At 45.6% G+C, this 25,660-nt stretch overlaps 1 protein-coding gene across 4 annotated transcripts in view; it reads right to left on the bottom strand.

Annotated features, from left to right (window-relative positions):
- Window positions 1–1,092: 1,092 nt before the first annotated feature.
- samd11 (sterile alpha motif domain containing 11) overlaps window positions 1,093–25,660 on the bottom strand; it is an 81,545-nt gene continuing 56,977 nt past the window's right edge. For 3 of the 4 annotated variants that reach the window (XM_071371749.1, XM_071371747.1, XM_071371751.1), the window contains exons 7-13: window positions 17,422–17,566; window positions 10,098–10,213; window positions 9,389–9,467; window positions 8,446–9,212; window positions 6,784–6,914; window positions 6,141–6,251; window positions 1,093–5,667 (exon numbers count right to left, since the gene is read on the bottom strand). In XM_071371749.1, coding sequence (XP_071227850.1) covers window positions 5,410–5,667; window positions 6,141–6,251; window positions 6,784–6,914; window positions 8,446–9,212; window positions 9,389–9,467; window positions 10,098–10,213; window positions 17,422–17,566 — 1,607 coding nt within the window. In that variant the 3' untranslated portion in view covers window positions 1,093–5,409. The remainder of the gene's footprint in view (window positions 5,668–6,140; window positions 6,252–6,783; window positions 6,915–8,445; window positions 9,213–9,388; window positions 9,468–10,097; window positions 10,214–17,421; window positions 17,567–25,660) is intronic. The other variant, XM_071371750.1, reaches the window with a different exon arrangement.

The following is a 25,660-nucleotide window of genomic DNA, read 5'->3' as shown; positions in this document are numbered from 1 at the left end:
CACGCTGTCTCCTCTGAACAGTTGATGTTGAAGTGTGTCTGTTACTAGAACTCCGTGAAGCATTTTTGGGGGGCTGCAATCTCAGGTGCAGTTAATTGGCGATTTCTGAGGCTGGTAACTCTAATGCACTTGTCCTGTGCAGCAGAGGGAACTCTGGGTCTTCCATTCCTGTGGCGGTCCTCATGAGAGCCAGTTTCATAGAGCTTGATGGTTCTTGCAACTGCACAAAGTTCTTGAAATTTTCCGCATTGACTGACCTTCATGTCTTAATGGTGGACTGTCGTTTCTCTTTGCTTATTTGAGCTGTTCTTGCCATAATATGGACTTGGTCTTTTACCAAATAGGGCCGTCTTCTGTATACCACCCCTACGTTGTCACAACACAACTGATTGGCTCAAATGCATTAAGAAGGAAAGAAATTGCACAAATGAACTTTTAACAAGGCACACCTGTTAATTGAAATGCATTCCAGGTGACTACATCATGAAGCTGGTTGAGAAAATGCCAAGAGCATGCAAAGCTGTCATCGAGGCAAAGAGTGGCTACTTTGAAGAATCTCAAATATAAAATATATTTTGATTTGTTTAACACTTTTTTTGGTTACTACATGATTCCATATGTGTTATTTCATAGTTTTGATATCTTCCCTATTATTCTACAATGTAGAAAATAGTAAAAATAAAGAAAAACCCTTGAATGAGTTGGTGTGTCCAAACTTTTGACAGGTACTGTATATATATAAATAATTTAACAATTGTCGCCAATTGGATGGAAACCTAGTTTGTAACCATAATCCACTGCACATCTACTTGTCTGGTCTGTTTTTGTTACGTCTTCTACGGAAGAGACCGAAGAATGGCTGATATTGAGGGGATATAGAGAGCAGCTGTTGCTTCGCGAGTTATCGCTTCCTGAAAATACATGATCTAAGTGATTTATAGTTGGTATTCAGCAGTCATAAAAGTATGCCTTATTTACTTTGAAGAACTACAAAATAGTTATTTTTGTCAGACCGCATATATGTCGTAGCTCTATAGAGATGAGTTGATGACTTGGAATGAAATAATAAGATCAAATAAAACAAATGTAATATACACAGCAACTGAAATATTTTATTAAAGTAATGTGAATATATGATGGCTAATAAGGGATAAGCAGTAATGGATAGTCACTACCATCATGAGACTTTTATTAATTATTTTATTCTGTGTTACAGCATTCAACCCAAATAATTAAAACTGAAAAATAAAACCGTGATTATTTTTCAATAATCTAAATGAAACCGAACCGACTTCAAAAAGCAATAGTCACTCAGCACTATAAATGATTGTCCAAAAGCCGGCTGTTAGGCCTACCGGCTAATGGAAACCCTGTTGCATACAGCACTTGCATACAATAGCAACCAGTTGAGTAGAGCTGAAGACCAAGCCAATGAAATCCCAGCAGAAATCCCAGCAGTGACCAATACATGTCAATTTGACAGCTTCAGTGGAAACTGTTTTCTTTGAAGGATAAAGGTGGGTGTGAGTGCTCGGGTGTGCACTTTTCTTTTGTGTGTGTGTGTGTGTGTGTGGAAGGGTCAGGTTTATCCCCACAGGCAGGGAGGCCTTGGCCTGCGGCAGAACCTCACACTCTGACAGCTGGTGTTGACCTGAACCATGCCCCCAGGAGTCCACTCTCCTACAAACACACACCATCCAACAGTCAGAGAAAACACTACAAAGAGTATTCACTGACTACTTGTATCACTGACTGCTAGTATTCAAGTGAGGAGAGAAAAAAGTAGTTGAGCGTTTCTGACAGTTGGATGGCTTATCTTGGCAAAGGTGAAATGCTCACTAACAGGGATGTAAACAAATTTGAGCACAACATTTGAAAGAAATAAGCTTTTTGTGCGTATGGAACATTTCCGGGATTTTTATTTCAGCTCATGAAACATGGGAGCAAAACTTTACATGTTGCGTTTATATTTTTGTTCAATATATATTTCCCGAGCTTTCTTATATCTCCTGTATATAGGACAGACACTTCAAACTTTATTCCTTGTTATAAAATGTTGTGCTGTCTTTTTTGCCATTTATGAATGTGTTATTCAACTCGTTTTCTATGGGCTATAGTGGTAAAGGCTAAATTCAATATTTTATCAAATTATGAAAAAAAAAAAAAGTTGACCTAAATTGTAGGTCCTAAAATTAAAAATTAAATAGCTAAATTATCCATGGTATAACCATCTTAAAACAATTCCAGCTCCAATTCTAGTTTAGTATCCCCCTCCCCAATGGCTTAGACCTTGTCTGCTTTTATTTTTACCCATCTACCAATCAGTATCCTTCTTTGCGAACCATTGGAAAACCTCCATGGTTTTTGTGGTTTAATATGTGCTTGAAATTCACTGCTCGACTGAGGGACCTTACAAGTAATTGTATGTGTAGGGTACAGAGATCACAGGAGGCTGGTGAGGGGAGAACGGCTCATAATAATGGCCGTAACGGCGCAAATGGAATGTGTTTGACGTATTTGTTACCATTCCACCATTCCACTAATTCCGCTCCAGTCATTACCATGAGCCCGTTCTCCCCAATTAAGGTGCCACCTACCTCCTGTGACAGAGATGGGGTAGTCATGGCCGTAACTACATATGAGCACACATGTACACATAGTTCAATTTTTTCTAATTTGAAAAAATGTATAACAAAAATATATATATTTTGTACACAATAAAGAAAATCAGTTACGGGTCAAAATCGAATTATTGCATTGATCAAAGCTCAGAGCGCTTATATTATTGATCTGACAATTCTAATCACACTGCCTCTTTGGAAATGAGCCGAATCATGAACAGTGGTTTGTTCGTTATGTTCTCTTGTGTCACCCTGATTTACCTCCCTGATTTGCCTCTTTAGGGGGCCTGAGACCTGAAACGAACTACCCCAGCTCGCAGCCGGCTCAAGTAGCCAGCTAGAGAGTCAGAGATGCTGCTGACAGTGTATTTGCGAGATGCTGGACAAAAGGCCATTTTAAAACCGTCCCTCGACTCCTGCTATGTCTACAGACATCCCCCAAACAAACAAAAACTGACTCTTGGAGAATGAGTGCACATCTGGTAAATACTTGATTATAGATTATGTCAGTCAGTCAGGTAGTTGTCTGCCGGCAGAGACTTTTATTCAAGTAACGTTCAATGGCTCTGGCTACTATTGCTAAGCCAGCTAGAAGGATGAAATAAGAAGCCAATGTTAAACGGAGCCTACCTCAGCAGGAGTAAAAAATACACTACTAAGTTCTCGTAATAACTTTGCTTTACAGAGAGTAGGCTACTGAGACAGGCAGTGATGTAGCGCTCAGTGGTGAGGCTAAGGCAGGCTGCAATGCATGCAGGAGGAAGCAGAGGAGACCGAGAGAGAAAGAATGCAAGCAGAGGTTAGTACAGTGGTTTCCAAACTTGGGGTCGGGGCCCCATGTGGGGTACCCTGAGAACATCTGTACTAATCTTATCAAACACGTTAGGAATGAACTAAAACAAAACAACAAATATATATGTTTCAATGAACATCTCCACGTGGCCTATATTCCCTATAGGCCTACATTAAAATGCACAAAAAAAACTATACAGTTTTAAATATGTTTTTGTTTCGTCACTGCTGCTACGTGTCAATTTGTGTAAATCATTTCTCATATTTCTCCCCATTCAGGGGTATGACGTTACAGTTGTGTAGATAATAGGCTATGTGTTGAACTTATAGCCACCAAGGTGATAATGGCTGGGGTCATTTTTGTTTGTTATTACTGTTCTCCAAATATAATTTAAATTGAAAAAATAGAAACTGGTTACGGCCCTGGGGGTAGTCATTTAAAAATCATGTTAAACACTATTATTGCACAGTCCATGCAACTTATTATGTGACTTAAGCACATTTCTACCCCTGAACTTATTTAGGCCAAAACAAAAGGGTTGAATACTTATTGACTTGACATTTCAGCTTTTCATTTTTAATTAATTTGTAAACATAGTTCCACTTTGACATTATGGGGTATTGTGTGTAGATCAGTGACACAAAATCTAAATTTAATCCATTTTAAATTCAGGCTGTAACACAACAAAATACGTAAAAAGTCAAGGGGTGTGAATACTTTCGGAAGGCACTGTACATCAAAAGTCCTAATAAATATTATTCCCTCATATTTATCTGCTGAAGTAGCATTCAAGATTGGGGCTTTCTTTTAATAATATACAATTTGGAGAAAATAAAACGGCCAACAAAAACGTTCGTAAGAAAAGTACCACCAAAAGTTAGCGAGTCACATTTTGTTCAGTCATAAAGAAAACGTTATTCGTGCAACTACATTTAATGAACCCCCCAAATACGTCTGTAACCTTATTTCCATCATAAGCATCATTCTGTACAATTCAGCGTGTTTGTATCTCCCACAGTAGTTAACAGGATTTTACAATGACATTAGCTCTATGAGCCGAAGCCACCGTTTCGTCACCATCCCATATCAGTAACATTTGGCCCTTTTTATCAGGGCGTGTCAGAGAAAGAACTCAGCGTAGACTGTTGGCTTATGGGCACAACACTGTGTTGTGTACCTTTGTCACCTATCAAAGAGTCCCCCTTGTCTCTTAAAGACAGTTATATGGTACCTGGCTCACTGTTCTCCTTAATGTACCACACCTCCCTAAGACAACCTTTTTTTCCCACAAAGCAAAAACAAAACAAAATAAAACCCCAGAAACAAACATGAAATATCGTCCTGATTCCACACATCCGGTAATCTTTGGTTTTGGACTGTGGAATGCATAGTTGCAATAATGAGGGGGGTTTTGAGTCCTTTCACTCCAGCCTCCAGAATTCTCAGTTCCTCTGAGCTGTTTGGGCTCCTGAGACTGGGAGTGGGGAGAAAAGTGAGTGAGAGAAAAGAGGGAAGAGGCGTCTTCCTTTTAAGTGCTGGGCGCCGCCGGGTGTGTTGGGGAGCAGAGAGAGAGAAAGCGAGAGGGGGGGGCTTCCTTCAGCCCAGGAAGGAAGAGTTTCCGTTAGCGTCTGTCTGTCTCACTCAGAAGAATGTCGTAGTTGTGGCGCTTCGCTCTTTTTTTTGGCAATCTGACTGAGACCAGCTGTCTGCTCCCTCCCTCTCTTTCTCGTTCTCTCTTTCTCTCTCTCCCTCTGTCGCTTCATGATGTCTCTCCCTCCAGCCCACTGTCAGTCACGTCTTTGGATTCTGCTTGGCTACAGCCACAGTGGAACTTGAAGTTGAAGTCTGTTCAGTTCATTTTCTTTAGTTGTAGTTTTTTGATATTTTACAGGAAATGGGGACAATTCAATGTCTGTTACAAGGGGTTTCTCTGAACCCTCTCCACACCCCTCCTCCTCCTCTACAGTACATGTTCCCTGTGCAGCCAGTTGAGTCCTAGGAGGGCGTCTTGGCCCCCTCGTAGACCCCTGACGCGGAGCCGTTCTCCTGCTTGGGGGAGGAGTGACACGGGGGCGGAGGGCCGCTGTAGGGAGAGGAGCTGCTGCTGGCGACGGAGGGGGGTCGCAGTGGGACCGCCAGAAGGATGTCGGACAGAAGGGGGTCCCTGTCCGGGGGACGCAGGGCAGATGGCGGCACCGGGAGCGCCAGCGGGAAGCTGGTCATGTAGAAGAGTCTGCCAACGCGCCGCGCCACCTGAGAGGGAGAGAGCGAATGCCACATGCCGAAGTTAGAGCCGCTCAGCTCACAGGCCGCGTCGCAAATGACACCCTATTCCTTATATTGTGGCCTACTTATTACCAGAGCCCATAGGATGTAGAAGCCCAAAAGTAGTGCACTATGTAGGGAAGACGGTACCGTTTGGGAAGCAGCCTAGTGTTCTACTGTACCACCAGCCTGAGAGAGAGGAGAGGGGTAAGGGCTATGGTACGGTATGCCTGACAATCTGTGTTCTGACAAATGGACTCACTTTTAGGGGCTACACTATCTATCTGCTTTGGCTAACTCTATGATACACTACTAGCTTCCAACACACACACACACACACGCACACACACAGTTGAGGTTCACTCACACAAGAACAGTCTACACATACACGCACATTTGGACTTTGGGGCTACACACACACCACACACTTCTGCAGTGTGTTGCCATTCAGTGGTGTGTACCTGAGAGCGTATCTTGAGCGCAGGGCCCAGCTTCAGTCCCATGGTGTTGAGCAGGTGCTCCTCTGTGAGCAGCGGGAGTGTCTCTCCGTCAATGGCCTGCTCCCGAAACACCTTCAGGAGAGACACAGCCACTTCAGCCAGGGCCCAGACAGACACACACACATGCAATCACCCGCTCACTCATACACTCACCAGCACTCATATACATACATACACACACACACACACACACACACACACACACACACACACACACACACACACACACACACACACACACACACACACACACACACACACACACACACACACACACACACACTCATGAATTCATACACACACAAACCCACACTCATACACACACACTCACAGAGCTTGCACCTACACTCACACCACTCTCATTTCCAACAGTGACGTGTATGTGTATGAGTGTGTATAACATTGAGTGGGCCGTGGTGCTGTGAGAGATAACATGGGTGTTATAGCTATATAATCAAATAGTAGTAAAACTTCTGATTGAGGTGACAATAATATATACTCTACCCTACTCTTCCACCAGCCCGCCCTGACCCCTCTCTCCCACTGTCGCTCTCTTTCTCTGGTTGAAAGTGTGGATAAACCAGAATCCTGATCTGGTTCTTACCTGGGTGTACTCAGCACAGCCGGCCAGGCCTCCCACAAAACCACACACCTCCTCCACACTCCACTTGCTTATGTCCTCCACCGGGGGCGCCGCAGAGTCCTCACCGTCCATTAACAGACCTCCCATACCGCCTGGGTGAGGAAGAGGGGGAAAGGGGTTGTAAATCAAGTCTTATTCTAAGGGCACACCGTAGCAAAACTTGCAATGGACAATGAAAATGAGCGTTCCCTATTGGACAAGTTCAGGTAGTTCTCTCCTTGTTTCTGTCCGTTTTCTTCCATTTGGTGCCTATTGAACACTACCCAGGACAGACCTTGACAAACAGCTAACATATACCCAACAGCGCTTCTCCTTTCTTTCTCAATATCTAATTCTCTTTCACGCACACACTTTTTCTCTCCCGCTCTGACTCTCTCTTTGTCCTGGTGGCTGTTTGGCAATTGTGTGAATAGACGTAATATTTAATTGCATTTAAGAATGTGATTCTTTATCTCATGTTTAAAAGTGTACTTCATCCATGTTTTCTGTTTCTCCTTATTGTTGTGCCCCTCCCCCTCTCCCTCCATATGGTTGTGGTGATAACCCCGTGTGTATAAGGGTCAGTGGCAGGGCCCCTTCCAGAGGGAGGTCTCCACGCTCATTACTTTCATGTGCCTGCCCAGGGCCGTGAGAGTGTGTGTTAGTGTGTGCCTGTGTGCGTGCGTGTACGTGAGAGTGAGTGTGAGTGTGTGTGTGTGTGTGTGTGTGTGTGTGTGTGTGTGTGTGTGTGTGTGTGTGTGTGTGTGTGTGTGTGTGTGTGTGTGTGTGTGTGTGTGTGTGTGTGTGTGTGTGTGTGTGTTTTGGCCCCCACCTGGCCATTTTGCCTCTGGTTCCCTAAGTAGTTTCTGTCTGTGTTTTCAAACGTTCAAATGTCTTTAATGACAGTCATTATACATAGGCAACTAAAACGAGGTATCTAATTAACCTAAAAAGAGTTGCTCTAAGGTCAAGGTACAATTCTGTGTGTATTTGCAAGTTTAAGCTACAGTGAGTTCAAATGTGACAGTCTGCAATACTACATAAAAGGGAAGTCCCCTTAACCAGGGGTTCCCAACCTCTTTTTCTCTGTGGACCGGCATGTAAACCTGAAATATTTTTTGCGGACCGGTGGATAGAGGGGGGGTATGAGCTTGTGGCTTGATTGAGTATTAGCGGCCCCCAGCTCAAACCCGACCAAGAACATGCGCATCTAAGGTATTTCTTCTGATTTCATAGTTGGTAGGCTGCAAACAGACAGTGGCACTACTTTTCATCTGGTATGCAATCCAAATTGCTATCTAGCAAGCAACCTTCACTTTGAAGAATTATAAGGGACCACTCACAAAATGACTGGGGAAACATGTTGTTCAGTACAAACCAAACTCAACACATCCCTGCCTTCATAGCACCACAACAAGACCACTTATGCTGTTTGGACAATCACTAATATTGTATTTGGCTGTTATCGTTGCATAACACTTCTCTCGGATGCAGCAGTTGTTAGTTAGCATGCTAACGCCTGTTGAGATTGGCTGGTAGCATGGCTAGCCAAATAGCATTTACAGGTTGCAGTTGGGGGTGACTTTTAAGTATCATACAGTTGATTGGTAAGGATGTTATGATGCATGTGTATGTGTTACTCACCAGTGTGGAAGTAGGGACTTGTGTAGGGAAATCCAAAGGGCAGCGACTGGCCGTGGAGCCCTGGCAGAGGAGGCATGGCGCCAGGTGGAAAGTGGTACTTGACATCGCTCTTGCCCAGCCCCGGGGTGAAGAGGTGATGACTGGGTGGTGAATCTGCACCCGCCGAGCTACAGGGGGCACTAAGCCGACCCGAGCCCTCGCCCGCCTCTTTGGCACCGTCACACCCCCCCTTCCCGCCGCTCTCTTTCCCTCTGTCCCTGTGAAGCCCATGCCAGTCGGTTGCCTTGGCAAACAATCCCTCATGCCTATCCTCGCCCATCTCCGTCTCGCTATCCGTGTCCTTCATTTCTTCATCCTGGCCATCTGCATCTCCGTCCCTCCCTCGGCCCTCCCTCTCTTGGTGGTCTCCCCCCCTAGGTTGCTGGGGGCCTTTCCGGGAGCCCCCCTTACTCAATCCGGCCCCAGCCCCGGAGCCTTGTCCCTGGGTATCTTTGGGCGTTGTGGACCCCGAGGGCCCCTGGTGGTTGAGGGAGAGTAGGGGGGTGCTGGTGTGTCGGAGCATCAGCATGGCGTTTTGGCGTCGGCTGAGCTCCTCGTGGAGGGGGTGTCCCTCGGGCAGGTGGTGGAGACTGCGCAGGGCGGGATGGTCCGGAGGGAGGCCATGGGGTAGGCCCATGTGGTCAGAACCCCCCAATGCACGCTGCTGCTGCTGCCTGTGGAGACTCTCCAGCTCCTTGTGTCTGAGCAGCTCTGCTGACATCTCCAACCTGGGACCGGACATAGAGAAGAGAGGTTAGGGCTGGTGGTACCACACACACGCTATACACGGAATGTTACGATACAGACACACACTACTACAGCATTAACATCACACACACACCCCATCACAGCACTGACAGCCACACATACACATGCACCACAACATTAGAAGACAATGACAAACCTGGCCAAGTTCTGCTTCCGAAGCATTTCCTGTTGCCGGGCAAACATTTCAGCTTGGGCAGGCTGGAGGAAACCATAGCCTGAGGAAAACACACACACACATAAAACACACATCGATAAGCACACACCCCAATTAAGAGATTTCTGACATACAGTTTACATGGAGTATTCAAATGCAATGACCCCCTGTGTAATATCAATGCCTCACAAAGAATCCGATTTTTACCAAGAAAATGACATTATTTAAAACATAAATGTTAGGATTGATTCATGATTCTCAATCAAGACAGTCAATAGACACATTCATTCCATGGAAAACGTTCCCATTTCCCAATTTTGGTGGGAATACAACTAATGTCTACCATAAGCCAATTGTGGTTCTGGTTTGCATTAGCATCTAACTCGCCATTAATAAGTGCAGGCTGTGGTTAGCCTGCTAGCATTAGCATCTCATTTATCATTAGGTGTAGGCCCCATATTCATTTCTGTAGTTAGCCTGCTAGCATTAGCATCTCATTTATCATTAGGTGTAGGCCCCATATTCATTTCTGTAGTTAGCCTGCTAGCATTAGCATCTCATTTATCATTAGGTGTAGGCCCCATATTCATTTCTGTAGTTAGCCTGCTAGCATTAGCATCTCATTTATCATTAGGTGTAGGCCCCATATTCATTTCTGTAGTTAGCCTGCTAGTGTAAGCATCTGATTTACCGGGGGACTGGCACAGGGCGGAGGGCATGCCCAAGAAGGGGGGCCGCAGGTGGGGTCCCAATGTGATGTGAGGGCCGTTCTGGGTGGACAGCAGAGGCGGAGGATGGGACATCTCCCTGCGGACACACAAACAAAAACACACCACATTAAAACCAACAGAAATTAACAGTAAAAACTATAAACCGTCAAACAAATTGCTGAGATTTTTTTCATTGGAATACTCTGCTATTACTTTCACGTTAAATGCACACATTCAGGCAGATTATGGAACAGTTCGTCAACCCTGAGAAATAACGAGAGCAGACTTATTCGTAGGCTGGGCTGGCTAGTTGGTTTCGTAACAGTACTATACAGTATATTAGAAAGCACTGAGTATAAAACTGGTTTGAGGTGAAAGCCTGTATGTACTACAGAGGACCCGGTTTGTGGTGTGTTTTGGTGACTGGGCTGGCCACGCACACACACATGCATACTCACACATATGCATACTCACCCTTACACACACATGCACACACACTTAATGAGGGCTGACTACACAATGGGAGTGTGTCAGGCTCCGACAGCTGGGGCGGCCCCTGCGTCTCGACCGGGGCCACGGGCTGAAGGACCTTCTAATTAACACTAATCCTCCTCTCTTCTCTCTTTTTTTTCCGCCCCTCCCTCTCTCTCCCTCTCCGGGCCGTATTGAGCGATTGAAAAGGCGGCCGTGTCCTGCAAACCCTATTTATGAAAAGGCCTCTCTATTATGTGCTTCTCCTTTTGTCCTTGTTCTGAGCAAAGAAAAGCTCCTCTCTCTTTCTCTCCCTGCTCTGTCAATCGTCCCAAAGGGGCAGGGGAGACAGGAGAATTTGATGTAAGAGGAAAAATGTGCGGTTGGTGAAGGGTTGGAGAAGAGACATAAGAATCTGTTCTTCAGCTTGGTGTGTTTCAGGGAGCATGTGGAAGTGTCACTGGGTACGGGGGTGTGTGGTGATCTGTTGATTGTCTATGTGTCGTCTTCTGGCAAAACCTTTTAGGCCTTTTCCTGCACATACACACACACGCACACACACACACACACACACACACACACACACACACACACACACACACACACACACACACACACACACACACACACACACACACACACACACACACACACACACACACACACACACACACTTTCTCTCTCTCTCAATCGTGCAATGGGCTAAATATCATCAGTTTGCTGCTTTGGAGATATGCAGCACACATAAGGACACCATGATGGTGAATACAGCCAAATTACACCATATTTGCATGGGACCACAGCTATTGGTTTGGAACATTTGTGTTGAAAATCAACTAGCGCCTGCATGTCTCTGTCCTTACACATACAGCAGAGAGAGAGAAAGAAATTCAGAGAGAAAGAGAGAGAGAAGGGGAGGGAGAAAGAGAGACAGGGAGGGAGAGAGGGAGAGAGAGAGAGAGCGAGAGAGAGAGGAAAAGAGAGAGAAAGAGGGGAGGGAGGGAGGGAGGGAGGGAGGGAGGGAGGGAGGGAGGGAGGGAGGGAGGGAGGGAGAGAGAGAAGGAACGAGAGAGGGAGTGAGAGATGGAGAGAGAGAAACGGAGGTGGGGGGGTGGTGAGAACCATTTATTGATCGGCGGCCCGTCGCTAAAATGTTTATGCAAATCGTATAACCGCTCTCTCCGGCGGTGCCTCGCACTCTGGTGGCAGCTCCAATTAATCTTGGGGAAGGGCCGGGCCGTGTGACCCTGTGGCCCACTAGCCAGGGCCCCGCCGCTGCTTATGTAATTACACCGCCCAGTTTGTAATCACCTGGCCTAATCCCTCGGGGCTAGCAATTAGCCTGGGCCGCGCCGCTGTGCTACGGCCACAGTAGACTAGGGCCCCTGTATGCCAAACCTCCATTCATTTCACCCCCTCCCTGTGTCTCCTAGCCTAGCCTAGCATTAGCGCTAGCCCACAGATGAATAACGGTCAATTAAAGCTGCATGACTGAGGCCACCAGGCGTCCGCTACACCATAATTAGGCCTAATCACAATGTGGGAAGGAAAAGGGAGAGACTGAGGGAGCGAGACAGAGGGAGAAGGGTGGGGGAGAGAGGGCGCCAGACGTGTTCTCTCTCCTTTTATAGGAAGCAATTTGGGGGGAAGGTGGCGGCTACACAACATGACCAAAAGTATGTGGACACCTGCTCGTCCAACATCTCATTCCAAAACCATGGTCATTAATATGGAGTTGGTCCCTCATTTGCTGCTATAACAGCCTCCACTCTTCTGTGAAGGCTTTCCACTAAATGTTGGAACATTCAGCCACAAGAGCATTAGTGAGGTCGGGCACTGATGTTGGGATATTAGGCCTGGCTCGCAGTCGGTGTTCCAATTCATCCCAAAGGTGTTCGATGGGGTTGAGGTCAGGGCTCTGTGCAGGCCAGTCAAGTTCTTCCACACCGACCTCAACAAACCATTCTGTATGGACCTCACTTTGTGCACGTGGGCATTGTCATGCTGAAATAGGAAAGGGCCTTCCCCAAACTGTTGCCACAATGTTGAAAGCACAGAATTGTCTAGAATGTCATTGTATGCTGTAGCATTGAGATTTCCCTTCACTGGAACTAAGGGGTCTAGCCCGAATCATGAAAAACAGCCCCAGATTATTATTCCTCCTCCACCAAACTTTACAGTTGGCACTATGCATTGGGGCAGGTAGCATTCTCCTGGCATCCGCCAAACATAGGAGAGACGATTTTTATGCGCTACGCTCTTCAGCACTCGGCGGTCCTGTTCTGTGAGCTTGTGTGGCCTGCCACTTCGCGGCTGAACCGTTGTTGCTTCTAGACATTTCCCCTTCACAATAACAGCACTTACAGTTTACCGGTCAGCTATAGCACAGCAGAAATTTGACAAACTGACTTGTTGGAAAGGAGGCATCCTATGACGGTGCCATGTTGAAAGTCACTGAGCTCTTCAGTAAGGCCATTCTATTGCCAATGTTTGTCTATGGAGATTGCATTCCTGTGTGCTCGATTTTATACACCTGTCAGCAATGGGTGTGGCTGAAATAGCCGAATCCGTTAATTTGAAGGGGTGTCTACATACTTTTATATATATATAATGTATTAACCAGTTTGCTCTGCCTGTCTATGTAGTTTACTGTGCATTCTGTTAAGTGCGTTACAAACTCCCATATAACCAACCATAAACATATGTTCCTTATTTTATCAACAATATATACACTGAGTGCACAAAACATTAAGAACACCTTCCTAATATTGAGTTGGATGTCTTTTGGGTGGTGGATTTAAAACTTCTTCGGGATCGGTGTCCCTTCCACGGGACGGTTGAGCTAACGTAGGCTAATGCGATTAGCATGAGGTTGGAAGTAACAAGAACATCTCCCAGGACATAGACGTATCTGATATTGGCAGAAAGCTTAAATTCTTGTTAATAAAACTGCACTGTCCAATTTACAGTAGCTATTACAGTGAAATAATACCATACTATTGTTTGAGGCGAGTGCACAATTTTGAACATGAAAAGTTATTAACAAACAAACTAGGCACATTTGGGCAGTCTTGATGCAACATTTTTAACATAAATTCAATGGTTCATTGGATTTATTAAAACTTAGACTGAGCCAATGAACCATTGCATTTCTGTTCAAAACACTTTAAATGGTTTATATATTTGTTCACAAACATTTAACAACACAATACAGCATTTTGCACACACTTTCACAGTCACAGAACACAATATTACATTAAGCAATGTCTCTCTCTTCAACGTGCGTCTCTCTAGCTAGCACGAGTAACATCCCAAGTCTCTCTCGCTTTCTCTTTCTCTTTCTCTCTCTCTCTCTGTCTCTCTCTCTCTCTCTCTTTCTCTCTCTCTCTCTCTCTGTCTCTCTCTCTCTCTCTCTCTCTCTCTCTCTCTCTCTCTCTCTCTCTCTCTCTCTCGCTTTCTCTGTTTCTCTCTCTCTCTTGCTTTCTCTGTCTCTTTCTCTCTCGCTCTCTCACTTCTCTGTCTCTCTCTTTCTCTCGTTCTCTCGCTTTATCTGTCTCTTTCCTTCTCTCCCCACCCTCTCTCTTTCTTTCTCTCTCTTTCTCTCTTCCCGCCTGCAGAGAGGCCAAGGGCTCCTGGGGATTCACTCATGTGTGACGACCTGTCAGAGTGGCGACAGCGGCCCCTTCCCACAGCGGGACAGTGTGTGTGTGTGTGTGTGCCTGTGTGCATATTAGTGTGTTTAATAGTAAATGGCTGCATACTGTGTGTGTGTGTGTGTGTGTGTGACAGGGCTGTCCTTAATGACGGGAGCGTGGGGGGATTAGGAGCGCCGCGCGGCCGCCTTCGGCTCTCGCTCCACGGAAACACATTTACACAGGAAGCTCATTAAAATGGATGAGGCTTCCCCTCTCTCTCACTCCTTCTCCATCTCTCTGTTTCTCTCGCTGCTTCTCTCACGCTCTCTCTCTCCTTCTCTTTATCCTTCTCTCTTCCTCTCAAATGCTCCTTCTCTCTTTCTATCTCTTTCCCTGTCTCTCCTCTCTATCCTATTGCCTTTCTCCTATCTTATTTTCCTCCATCTCTCTCCCTCTACCTTTTTATATCACAATCTCTCTCCCTCTCCCTTTCAATACCACCATCTCTCTCCCTCCCCTCTACCTTTCTTTACCACCATCTCTCTCCCTTTCTATATCTCTTTCTCCTCTCCTTCTCCTCTCCCCCTGTCCCTTCAAGTGTCTCCACCCATGCCAAACACTGGGAATTGCTCTGCCGATAGCAAGTCTAAATCTGTGTCCCAAATGGCACCCTATTCCCAAAGGGGCTCTGGTCAAAAGTAGTGCACTATATAGAGAATAGGGTGCCATTTTGGACAAAGACCAGACAAATGGGAAAGACAGGCTCTAAGTCTATCGACCCGCCTAATGATTTGTTTTTAACAATGGGCCCTAATGGGCCTCAGATAATCAATGATGGGGGGTCGATGGAAAGGTGAGATGCCTAGAGGGATGGCTTTGGTCTCCTCTCCTCTTTATCTATTGAATGTAATGAGAGAGAAAGATTTAAAGAGAAGTGGAAGAGTATGGAAGATGAAGAGAGGGAGAGAGAGATAGAGAGGAAGGAAGTGGGATGGATGGAGGGAGAGCGAGGAATGGATGGAGGGAAAGAAAGAGAGAGTAAGGAAGGAAGGAAGGAAGGAAGAGAGAGAGAGAGAGAGGGATTGATGGAGGGTAAATGGATGGATGGAGGGAGGTAGAGAAGTGCAGAGGGCTAGTTAACATCCCCCGGTCCTGTGTGGCTAATTACTCTCTATGCAGGCGGAGAACCGCCGTGGCTCACTGACCACAGCTACATTGCACTGCTGGGCCACACACACACACACACGCACGCACACACGCACGCACGCACGCACGCACACACGCACGCATGCACTCACATACACATTGCACAAACACACACACACACACATAGGACTCTAGGCTTAGAAATAGAACCCGTACAACCACCACCTCCCTCACACACACACCCTTCCTTGGGCCGCTCCGTTTCCTGCTTAATTCACTCCCCCCCACACACACACTTCCCCTGCGCCCCCCTGCCTGCCGCCCCGCCGGCCCATTATCGATCGCCCGCCTCTCCCCGCGCCACATAAATAATCGACAAGCAATTACCCGCCCACTCCCGCTGCCCCTGGCTTTGTTTGGGAGGCACAGCAGCCAGCGCCGGTGAAGAGGGGGGAAGGAGGAGGGGAAGAGGAGGAGGAGGAGGAGGGGGGGAGAGGGTTGCAGCAATGATTTTTAGTGGGGTCCTAGTTCAGCCATATATACACACACGTGTATAACCACACACACACACACACACACAAACGTATAGGCTACACACATGCATGCACACAAACACCACACACACACACACAGCATATTGTACAGTAAAATACCAACATCAGATCCAAGCAAAGGGGATAGACAGGAGTATGTAGAGAGAGGAGACGTAGAGAGAGGAGACGTAGAGAGAGGAGTATGGAGAGAGAGGAGTATGGAGAGAGAGGGGGATGTAGAGAGAGAGGGGGAGAGAGAGGGGGATGTAGAGAGAGGAGTATGGAGAGAGAGGGGATGGAGAGAGAGGAGTATGGAGAGAGAGGAGGATGGAGAGAGAGGAGGAAGGAGAGAGAGGAGGATGGAGAGACATGGGGAAGGAGAGACATGGGGAAGGAGAGATATGGGGAAGGAGAGACATGGGGAAGGAGAGATATGGGGAAGGAGAGACATGGGGAAGGAGAGACATGGGGAAGGAGAGACATGGGGAAGGAGAGACATGGGGAAGGGATGCAACGGTGGTAAAGCAAACTAGCACAGCCTATTGACTTCACTTTTCTTCCCCTCCACAATTTTTCTTCTTCAGTTGTGAGTTCAGTTGTGTGTCTCAGGAGGAGTTAAGATATGCAAGAAAAACATTTTGATGACACACTTGGAACGATGAACACAAGTGTGTAACAGTACAAATATAAGCACCCCCAACTTTGGTTTGAGAAGTGGGGGGTCACCATTTTATTTATATGTATATATATATGTATATATATACATATAAATCCGGTGGAATAAACACTCCAAACAGCCTACCCGACCGCTTGGAGGCGTCCGCATGGTCCTAAAGCACACCGTTGCCTGGTTTTGTATCACATTCCAATGATAAAACTGGGGGAGGAATGCCATTTCAGAATGTCACCCCCCTCCCCAGTGAAAGATGTGCCCCTGCACACACACATGGATAGGAACATACACCCAGATAGAAACACACACACTACAGCTCAACCGCCCTATCTCCCTGGCAGCACCACCACTGCAAATAACGGGAATATTCCACATTCAAAAATAAAGCCTACATCCTCCCCTATACATACTGCATGAGCCCCCGTGTGTGTGTGCTTCTGTGTGTATGTTCCTGTCCGTGTGTGTGTGCTTCTGTGTGTATGTTCCTATCCGTGTGTGTGTGTGCTTCTGTGTGTATGTTCCTATCCGTGTGTGTGTGTGTGTGCTTCTGTGTGTATGTTCCTATCCGTGTGTGTGTGTGTGTGTATAATAATACTAATTTGGGGGTGCTTATATTTGTTCTGTTACACACTTGTTTTCATCGTTCCAAGTGCGTCATCAAAATGTTTTTCGTGCATATTTTAATTAACTCCTCCTGAGAAACCCGCAGGGAGTAGGGTCGTGGCCAGTGTCACCAATGTCCCCCAGCGCCTCGCCTTGTTGGCTCCAGGAATCGAACCAATAACCTTTAAGTTACTGCCCCAATGCTCTAACTTGAAGGCTACCATTGTGTGTTAGCCAGGCCTACCTCTCAGTGTAGTGGGCGTCTCTGTGCTGGGGCAGGCCCTGCTTGCGTCTCTGGCTGGACGAGCTGCCTGCCGAAGGGAGATGGGCCTCCAAACCCCCTGTGTTCCTCACTGCTGCCAGGGCCTCCTGGCGCACCCGCAACAGATCTAGAGAGGGGAGGGAGGGAGGGAGGGAAAGACAGCGAGAGAGAGAGAGAGAAAGTTAAGCATAACTGGGCATAAGCAGTTCTATGTTCAACTCAAGGGAAAGAGAAAATCACAGCTATAAATGTCATTTCCTACAGCTTATATCTCATCCTAAAAGTGTGTTTTCCCCCCATTTCATTTGAAATGCATGGAGAGTGTTTTAGGTTCAGCTGAAACTGGAGTAGTGCAGTACAATTGAAATGTGCTTCCTTTTGTGATATAAGTAGAGGATATGTATGAACGGGAGGTTTCTATAATGTTCTGCAGTTATGTGGAGTGAATGGCTGTGTCCCAAAATGGCACCAACAGGGCACCTCCAGTTCATAACCTGACATTCTAGAAACACACACACACACATGCGAGCACAGGTCCACAAGTACACTACATACTGAACAATAGCACACACACACAAAATAAAGGGACACACTGAGTACCTAAATACTGGCACACTCATCGGAAAACACTCTCAAAACAGAGACACGCACGCACACAAACTTGCTTTTCCCCCTCTCTCTCTCTTGCTTCCACACATTTACATCATTTTTTTGAGCCATTCAAAATGAAGTTATATCTGGTTGGATAGAGAGAGAGCAAATTATATGGAGAGAGAGAAAGAGAGAAAAGGAGATGGATAGAGAGAGAAAGAGAGAAAAGGAGATGGATAGAGAGAGAAAGAGAGAGAGAAAATGAGATGGCTAGAGAGAGAGAAAGAGAAAAGGAGATGGATAGAGAGAGAAAAAGAGAGAAAAGGAGATGGGTAGAGAGAGAAAGAGAGAAAAGGAGATGGATAGAGAGAGAAAGAGAGATAAGGAGATGGATAGAGAGAGAAAAGAGAGAAAAGGAGATGGATAGAGAGAAAGAGAGAAAAGGAGATGGATAGAGAGAGAAAGAAAGAGAGAAAAGGAGATGGATAGAGAGAGAAAGAGAGAGAGAAAATGAGATGGCTAGAGAGAGAGAAAGAGAAAAGGAGATGGATAGAGAGAGAAAAAGAGAGAAAAGGAGATGGGTAGAGAGAGAAAGAGAGAAAAGGAGATGGATAGAGAGAGAAAGAGAGATAAGGAGATGGATAGAGAGAGAAAAGAGAGAAAAGGAGATGGATAGAGAGAAAGAGAGAAAAGGAGATGGATAGAGAGAGAAAGAAAGAGAGAAAAGGAGATGGATAGAGAGAAAGAGAGAAAAGGAGATGGATAGAGAGAGAAAAAGAGAGAAAAGGAGATGGATAGAGAGAGAGAAAGAGAGAAAAGGAGATGGATAGAGAGAGAGAAAGAGAGAAAAGGAAATGGATAGAGAGAGAGAAAAGGAGATGGATAGAGAGAAAAAGAGAGAAAAGGAGATGGATGGAGAGAAAGAGAGAAAAGGAGATGGATAGAGAGAGAAAGAGAGAAAAGGAGATGGATAGAGAGAAATAGAGAAAAGGAGATGGATAGAGAGAGAAAGAAAAAGAGGGAAAAGGAGATGGATAGAGAGAGAAAGAGAGAAAATGAGATGGATAGAGAGAGAAAGAGAGAAAATGAGATGGATAGAGAGAGAAAGAGAGAAAAGGAGATGGATAGAGAGAGAAAAATAGAGAAAAGGAGATGGATAGAGAGAAAGAGAGAAAAGGAGATGGATAGAGAGAGAAAAAGAGAGGAAAGGAGATGGATAGAGAGAGAAAGAGAGAAAAGGAGATGGATAGAGAGAGAAAGAGAGAAAAGGAGATGGATAGAGAGAGAAAGAGAGAAAAGGAGATGGATAGAGAGAGAAAGAGAGAAAAGGAGATGGATAGAGAGAGAGAAAGAAAGAGAGAAAAGGAGATGGATAGAGAGAGAGAAAGAGAGAAAAGGAGATGGATAGAGAGAGTTCTACTATCATGGAAAACCGGAATCTCAGACAGCTGGAACCAGGAAGTCTTGGCCTTTGTTCCATGTTAGGACAGGGGGACTTCCCACATGGCCAAGAGGATCCCTATCACCATGTATCTCTTCTCTCTCTGCCCCCCTCCCCCTCTCTCCCCGCTCTCTATCTCACACATTCTCCCCGTTCCCCTCTTTCCCACTTTTTCTGTTGTGGCAATGGGCAGAATCTCAATATTTCTCTCTCTCTCTCTCTCTCTCTCTCTCTCTCTCTCTCTCTCTCTCTCTCTCTCTCTCTCTCTCTCTCTCTCTCTGTCCCACTCTCTTTCTCTCTCCATCATTATCAGCCAGGCCAGGCCCCACCACGAGACAGGGCCTCTAATGAGAGGCTGTTAAAGAGAAAATCCATCCTGCTCTCTCCCTCTATCTTCACCCCCCTCTATCTATCTCCCTCTCTATCTCCCTCTCTCACACTTTCTCTCTCCTCCCTTTTTTAATTAGATCCCGTGGAAGCCAGGGGCCATTTCCGCCGCTGGTGTATGTGTGTGTGCTGGGGCGTAGAGCGGGTGCTAGGGGTGGGGGTGGAGCGACAGATATTAATGTGGCCCAGCACAAGAGTATCGATCTGCTTGCTGCTGCGGGGGACTCGACTGGCGGCAGACTTCACCTTTAGATATAGGTCCCTCATGTTGACAATGGTCACCCCATCGATACTGCCTGGACTCTACCAGTCCCTATCAACACTGTCTGGACTCTACCAGTCCCTATCTAAAATGTCTGGACTCTACCAGTCCCTATCTACACTGCCTGGACTGTTACATAGAGACCTAGGCTGAGATTCAATCTTAACATGCTTTGTTGGCTGTGAACCTTTTAAAGGCAATGTTCCCGCCATTCACAGAGACCATATATATATATATATATATATATATATATATATTTTTTTTTTTTTACCTTTATTTAACTAGGCAAGTCAGTTAACTTCTCTAGGGTAGGGGGCAGCATTCGGAATTTTAGATGAAAAGCATGCCCAAATTAAACTGCCAGCTACTCATCCCCAAAAGATAAGATATGCATATTATTAGTAGATTTGGATAGAAAACACTCAGAAGTTTCTAAAACTGTTTGAATCATGTCTGTGAGTATAACAGAACTTATTTAGCAGGCGAAACCCCGAGGACAAACCATTCAGATTTTTTTTGTTTTGAGGTCACTCTCTTTTCAATGCGATTTCATTGGGAAACCAGATTTCTAAGGGACCTGCTTGCAGTTCCTACCGCTTCCACTGGATGTCAACAGTCTTGAGAAATTGGTTGAGGTTATTCCTTTGTGTAATGAAGAAGTATGGCCATCTTGAACAAGAGTCACTTGAAGTGTCCTGTTAGATAGAAGCGCGTGACCAGAAAGCTAGCTATAGTTGGTTTTAATCCTGTTTTGAACACAGATCATCCCGTCTTCAATTTTATCGATTATTAACGTTAAAAAATACCTAAATTTGTATTACAAAAGTAGTTTGATATTTTGTAGTCATGTTTGAGCAAGTTGGAACCGGTGTTTTTCTGGATCAAACGCGCCAAATAAATGGACATTTTGGATATATATCGATGGAATTAATCGAACAAAAGGACCATTTGTGATGTTTATGGGACATATTGGAGTGCCAACAACAGAATCTCGTCAAAGGTAAGGCATGAATTATATTTTTATTTCTGCGTTTTGTGTCGCGCCTGCAGGGTTGAAATATGCTTCTCTGTCTTTGTTTACTATTGTGCTATCCTCAGATAATAGCATCGTTTGCTTTCGCCGTAAATCCTTTTTGAAATCAGACATGTTGGCTGGATTCACAACAAGTGTAGATTTAAATTTGGTGTCTTTCATGTGTGAATTCATGAAAGTTTGATTTTTATAGTAATATATTTTAATTTGGCGCTCTGCATTTTTACTGGCTTTTGGCCAAGTGGGACGTTAGCGTCCCACATATCCTAGAGAAGTTAAGAACAAATTCTTATTTTCAATGACGGCCTAAGAACAGTGGGTAAACTGCCTTGTTCAGGGGCAGAACGACAGATTTTTACCTTGTAAGCTCAGGGATTCTTCGGTTCCAAGTCCAATGCTCTAACCACTAGGCTACCTGACGCACGATTATTCACAGTAAACACTACATATAGGACCCACCTACGCTGCTTGTCACCGAAAACCCTTGCTAACTTTTACAGGTGCACAATTGAGAGCATCCTGTCGGACAGTATCACCGCCTGGTACGGCAACTGCACCGTCCACAACCGCAGGCCTCTCCAGAGGGTGGTGCGGTCTGCACAATATATCACCGGGGGCAAACTACCTGCCCTCCAGGACACCTACCTGGAGATGTCACAGGAAGGCAAAAAAGATCATCAAAGACAATAACTAGCCGAGCCACTGCCTGTTCACCCCGCTTCCATCCAGAAGGCGAGGTCAGTACAGGTGCATCAGAACTGGGACAGAGAGATTGAAAAACAGCTTCTATCTCAAGGCCATCAGATTGTTAAACAGCCACCACTAGCACAGAGAGGCGGCTGCCTACCTACAGACTTGATATTATTGGCCACTTTAATAAATGGAACACTAGTCACTTTAATAATGCCACTTTAAGAATGTTTACGTATCTCGCATTACTCATCTCATATGTACAGTGGGGCAAAAAAGTATTTAGTCAGCCACCAATTGTGCAAGTTCTCCCACTTAAAAGTATGAGAGAGTCCTGTAATTTTCATCATAGGTACACTTCAACTATGACAGATAAAATGAGAAAAAAAATCCAGAAAATCACATTGTAGGATTTTTAATGAATTTATTTGCAAATTATGGTGGAAAATAAGTATTTGGTCAATAACAAAAGTTTATCTCAATACTTTGTTATATACCCTTTGTTGGCAATGACAGAGGTCAAACGTTTTCTGTAAGTCTTCACAAGGTTTTCACACACTGTTGCTGGTATTTTAGCCCATTCCTCCAAGCAGATCTCCTCTAGAGCAGTGATGTTTTGGGGCTGTTGCTGGGCAACACGGACTTTCAACTCCCTCCAAAGATTTTCTATGGGGTTGAGATCTGGAGACTGGCTAGGCCACTCCAGGCCCTTGCAATGCTTCTTACGAAGCCATTCCTTCGTTGCCCGGGCGGTGTGTTTGGGATCATTGTCATGCTGAAAGACCCAGCCATGTTTCATCTTCAATGCCCTTGCTGATGGTAGGCTTTGTTACTTTGGTCCCAGCTCTCTGCAGGTCATTCACTAGGTCCCCCCGTGTGGTTCTGGGATTTTTGCTCACCGTTCTTGTGATCATTTTGACCCCACGGGGTGAGATCTTGCGTGGAGCCCCAGATCGAGGGAGATTATCAGTGGTCTTGTATGTCTTCCATTTCCTAATAATTGCTCCCACAATTGATTTCTTCAAACCAAGCTGCTTACCTATTGCAGATTCAGTCTTCCCAGCCTGGTGCAGGTCTACAATTTTGTTTCTGGTGTCCTTTGACAGCTCTTTGGTCTTGGCCATAGTGGAGTTTGGAGTGTGACTGTTTGAGGTTGTGGACAGGTGTCTTTTATACTGATAACAAGTTCAAACAGGTGCCATTAATACAGGTAACGAGTGGAGGACAGAGGAGCCTCTTAAAGAAGAAGTTACAGGTCTGTGAGAGCCAGAAATCTTGCTTGTTTGTAGGTGACCAAATACTTATTTTCCACCATAATTTGCAAATAAATTCATTAAAAATCCTACAATGTGATTTTCTGGATTTCTTTTTCTCATTTTGTGTGTCATAGTTGAAGTGTACCTATGATGAAAATTACAGGCCTCTCTCATCTTTTTAAGTGGGAGAACTTGCACAATTGGTGGCTGACTAAATACTTTTTTGCCCCACTGTATATACTGTATACTGTATCCTTCACTATCTATTCTTTACTATCTATTGCATCTTAGCCACACTGCTCATCCATATATTTTATACTTATATCTTCTCATCCCATTCCTTTACTAGATTGTGTGTATTAGGTTTTGTTATGGAATTTGTTAGATATTAGGTTTTGTTGTGGAATTGTTAGATATGACCTGTTAGAGACTGCTGCTCTGTCGGATCTAGAAGCAGAAGCATTTCGCTACACTCACAATAACATCTGCTAACCATGTGTATGTGACCAATAAAATGTGATTTGATTTGACCTAATTATCTTATTATATGTCGGCTCAATCTGGAATTACCTTTAAATGTCAAGCGTGCTATGATGCGGATCTACTATGCGGATCTACTACTGATCGGATTGAATCCCTGCCCAGGGCTGGAGCAAAGGCCTGCATATCCAGGAGCTCTCCCAATCCCACCCCTCTCTTTTTTTCTGTTGTGGCAATGGGCAGAATCTCTCTCTCTCTCTCTCTCTCTCTCTCTCTCTCTCTCTCTCTCTCTCTCTCTCTCTCTCTCTCTCTCTCTCTCTCTCTCTCTCTCTCTCTCTCTCTCTCTCTGCATTATTCTCTTTAATGTAGGGCAGAGTAGGGTCACCTGGGGATATGCCCTCCAAGGGGGAACCAGCCAACCAAAACTATACAATGGAGGGGGGAGGAGGGGTAGGATGGGGTACAGAAATGGAGAGAGAGAGGGGGAGAGAGATGGGAAAACAGACGGACAGAAAGGGAGACACACACTCACTCAATGACAAACACATACAGACACAGACATGCACTGACACACACACACATAGCTTTTTTGGAAGGTTCCACTCTGGACCCATCCCGCTTATCACTCTTTTGTCCCATCCCAGTTTCCCTGCATCTTTTCACAACTTAGGCAGAAATCCCATCCATTAAGCTGTTCTCCATGGGAGACTGCAGAGTTATTCCCGTTATTCCTTTTAAACAGCCACCCTATTCCCTACATATGGGCCCTGGTCAAAAGAAGAGCACTATATAGGTAATAGTGTGCCATTTGGAATGCAAATCAGGGTCTTCCTGCTTCCTAAGCCAATGGATAAACAAGTAGATGCAGTGATGGAAAAACAAGAGCCAGAGGAAGTGAGTTCCCCAAGGCTGTTGACTATGGGCATTTGGAGATGTGTTCCAACCACGTGATCGTAACGACTAGATGGTAGACAGTGCAGCCCCACTTGGAGAGAAACAGAAAGAAGTACAGGAGAAACAAAACATGAGGCCCTCTTTCATCTTCCATGTCTACGTCCTCCTACTTTCTCTCCTCCAAATCTTCCTTCCTTTATTATCTGTCCATTCATCATAACAGAGAGAGAGAGAAAGGAGGAGGTGGAGCCCCCTTGGCCACTTTCACTGCCCCCCTCCACCCTGTCAGGTCCAAGGAGAGCCGCCCGAATCAACACCTTATGCACGCACACACACACACACACACACACACACACACACACACACACACACACACACACACACACACACACACACACACACACACACACACACACACACACACACACACACACACACACACACACACACACCATTCGGCTCCATCTGGCCCCCTTCACACACACACTTTCATTTTCAGTGGCCTACACTTCAAATACATGAAAGGATGGTCTGCGGGGACCAAGGCGAAAGAGAAAGTCATAGAGAGGAAAAAATAAAAGGAGGCGAGGGGGGGAAGGGAGAATATAAAACAACCCGTGTGCTTGGAGAGGGAGGTGTGTGAGAGAGGGGGTGGGGGGCAGGAGAAGGAGGGAGGGAGGAGGGTTACAGGGGCCCACCGGAGCTCAGGTCAATGTCAAGGGGGCTCTCACTGGAGCGATTCAGATCAACTTCTCCAGGAACAAACAGGGCCATCCCTCCATCCCTCCCTCCATCACACCTCCACTCTATCCCTTCAGAGGAGAGGAGAGAGACAGAAAGAGGAAAGGAAGGGGGAGGGGTGGTACAGTGTCGGGATGCGTGCTCCCCTGTGCGACGAAGGGAAAGTTTTGGGGGGGTTTTACAAAAAAAGTAGGACTATACTCAGGGAAAACCAATGAGTTGCTAAATTAAAAGAACTTGGGGGAGGGGAGAGAGGTGGAATAGTTTAATATAACAGAGTGAAATAGAAGAGGAGGGATGGACTGATATAGGTGCTGTAGGGTCATAAACTTGGCAACTCAGAAAAAATCTGTTTTCTCTGCCTAACTTAGGGGGAAAGAGGCTTGTGTGTGTGTGTGTGTGTGTGTGTGTGTGTGTGTGTGTGTGTGTGTGTGTGTGTGTGTGTG

This window comes from Salvelinus alpinus, chromosome 28 (assembly GCF_045679555.1).
Source record: "Salvelinus alpinus chromosome 28, SLU_Salpinus.1, whole genome shotgun sequence".
Lineage (NCBI taxonomy): Eukaryota > Metazoa > Chordata > Actinopteri > Salmoniformes > Salmonidae > Salvelinus > Salvelinus alpinus.
This window is presented reverse-complemented; position numbering and strand designations above follow the sequence as displayed.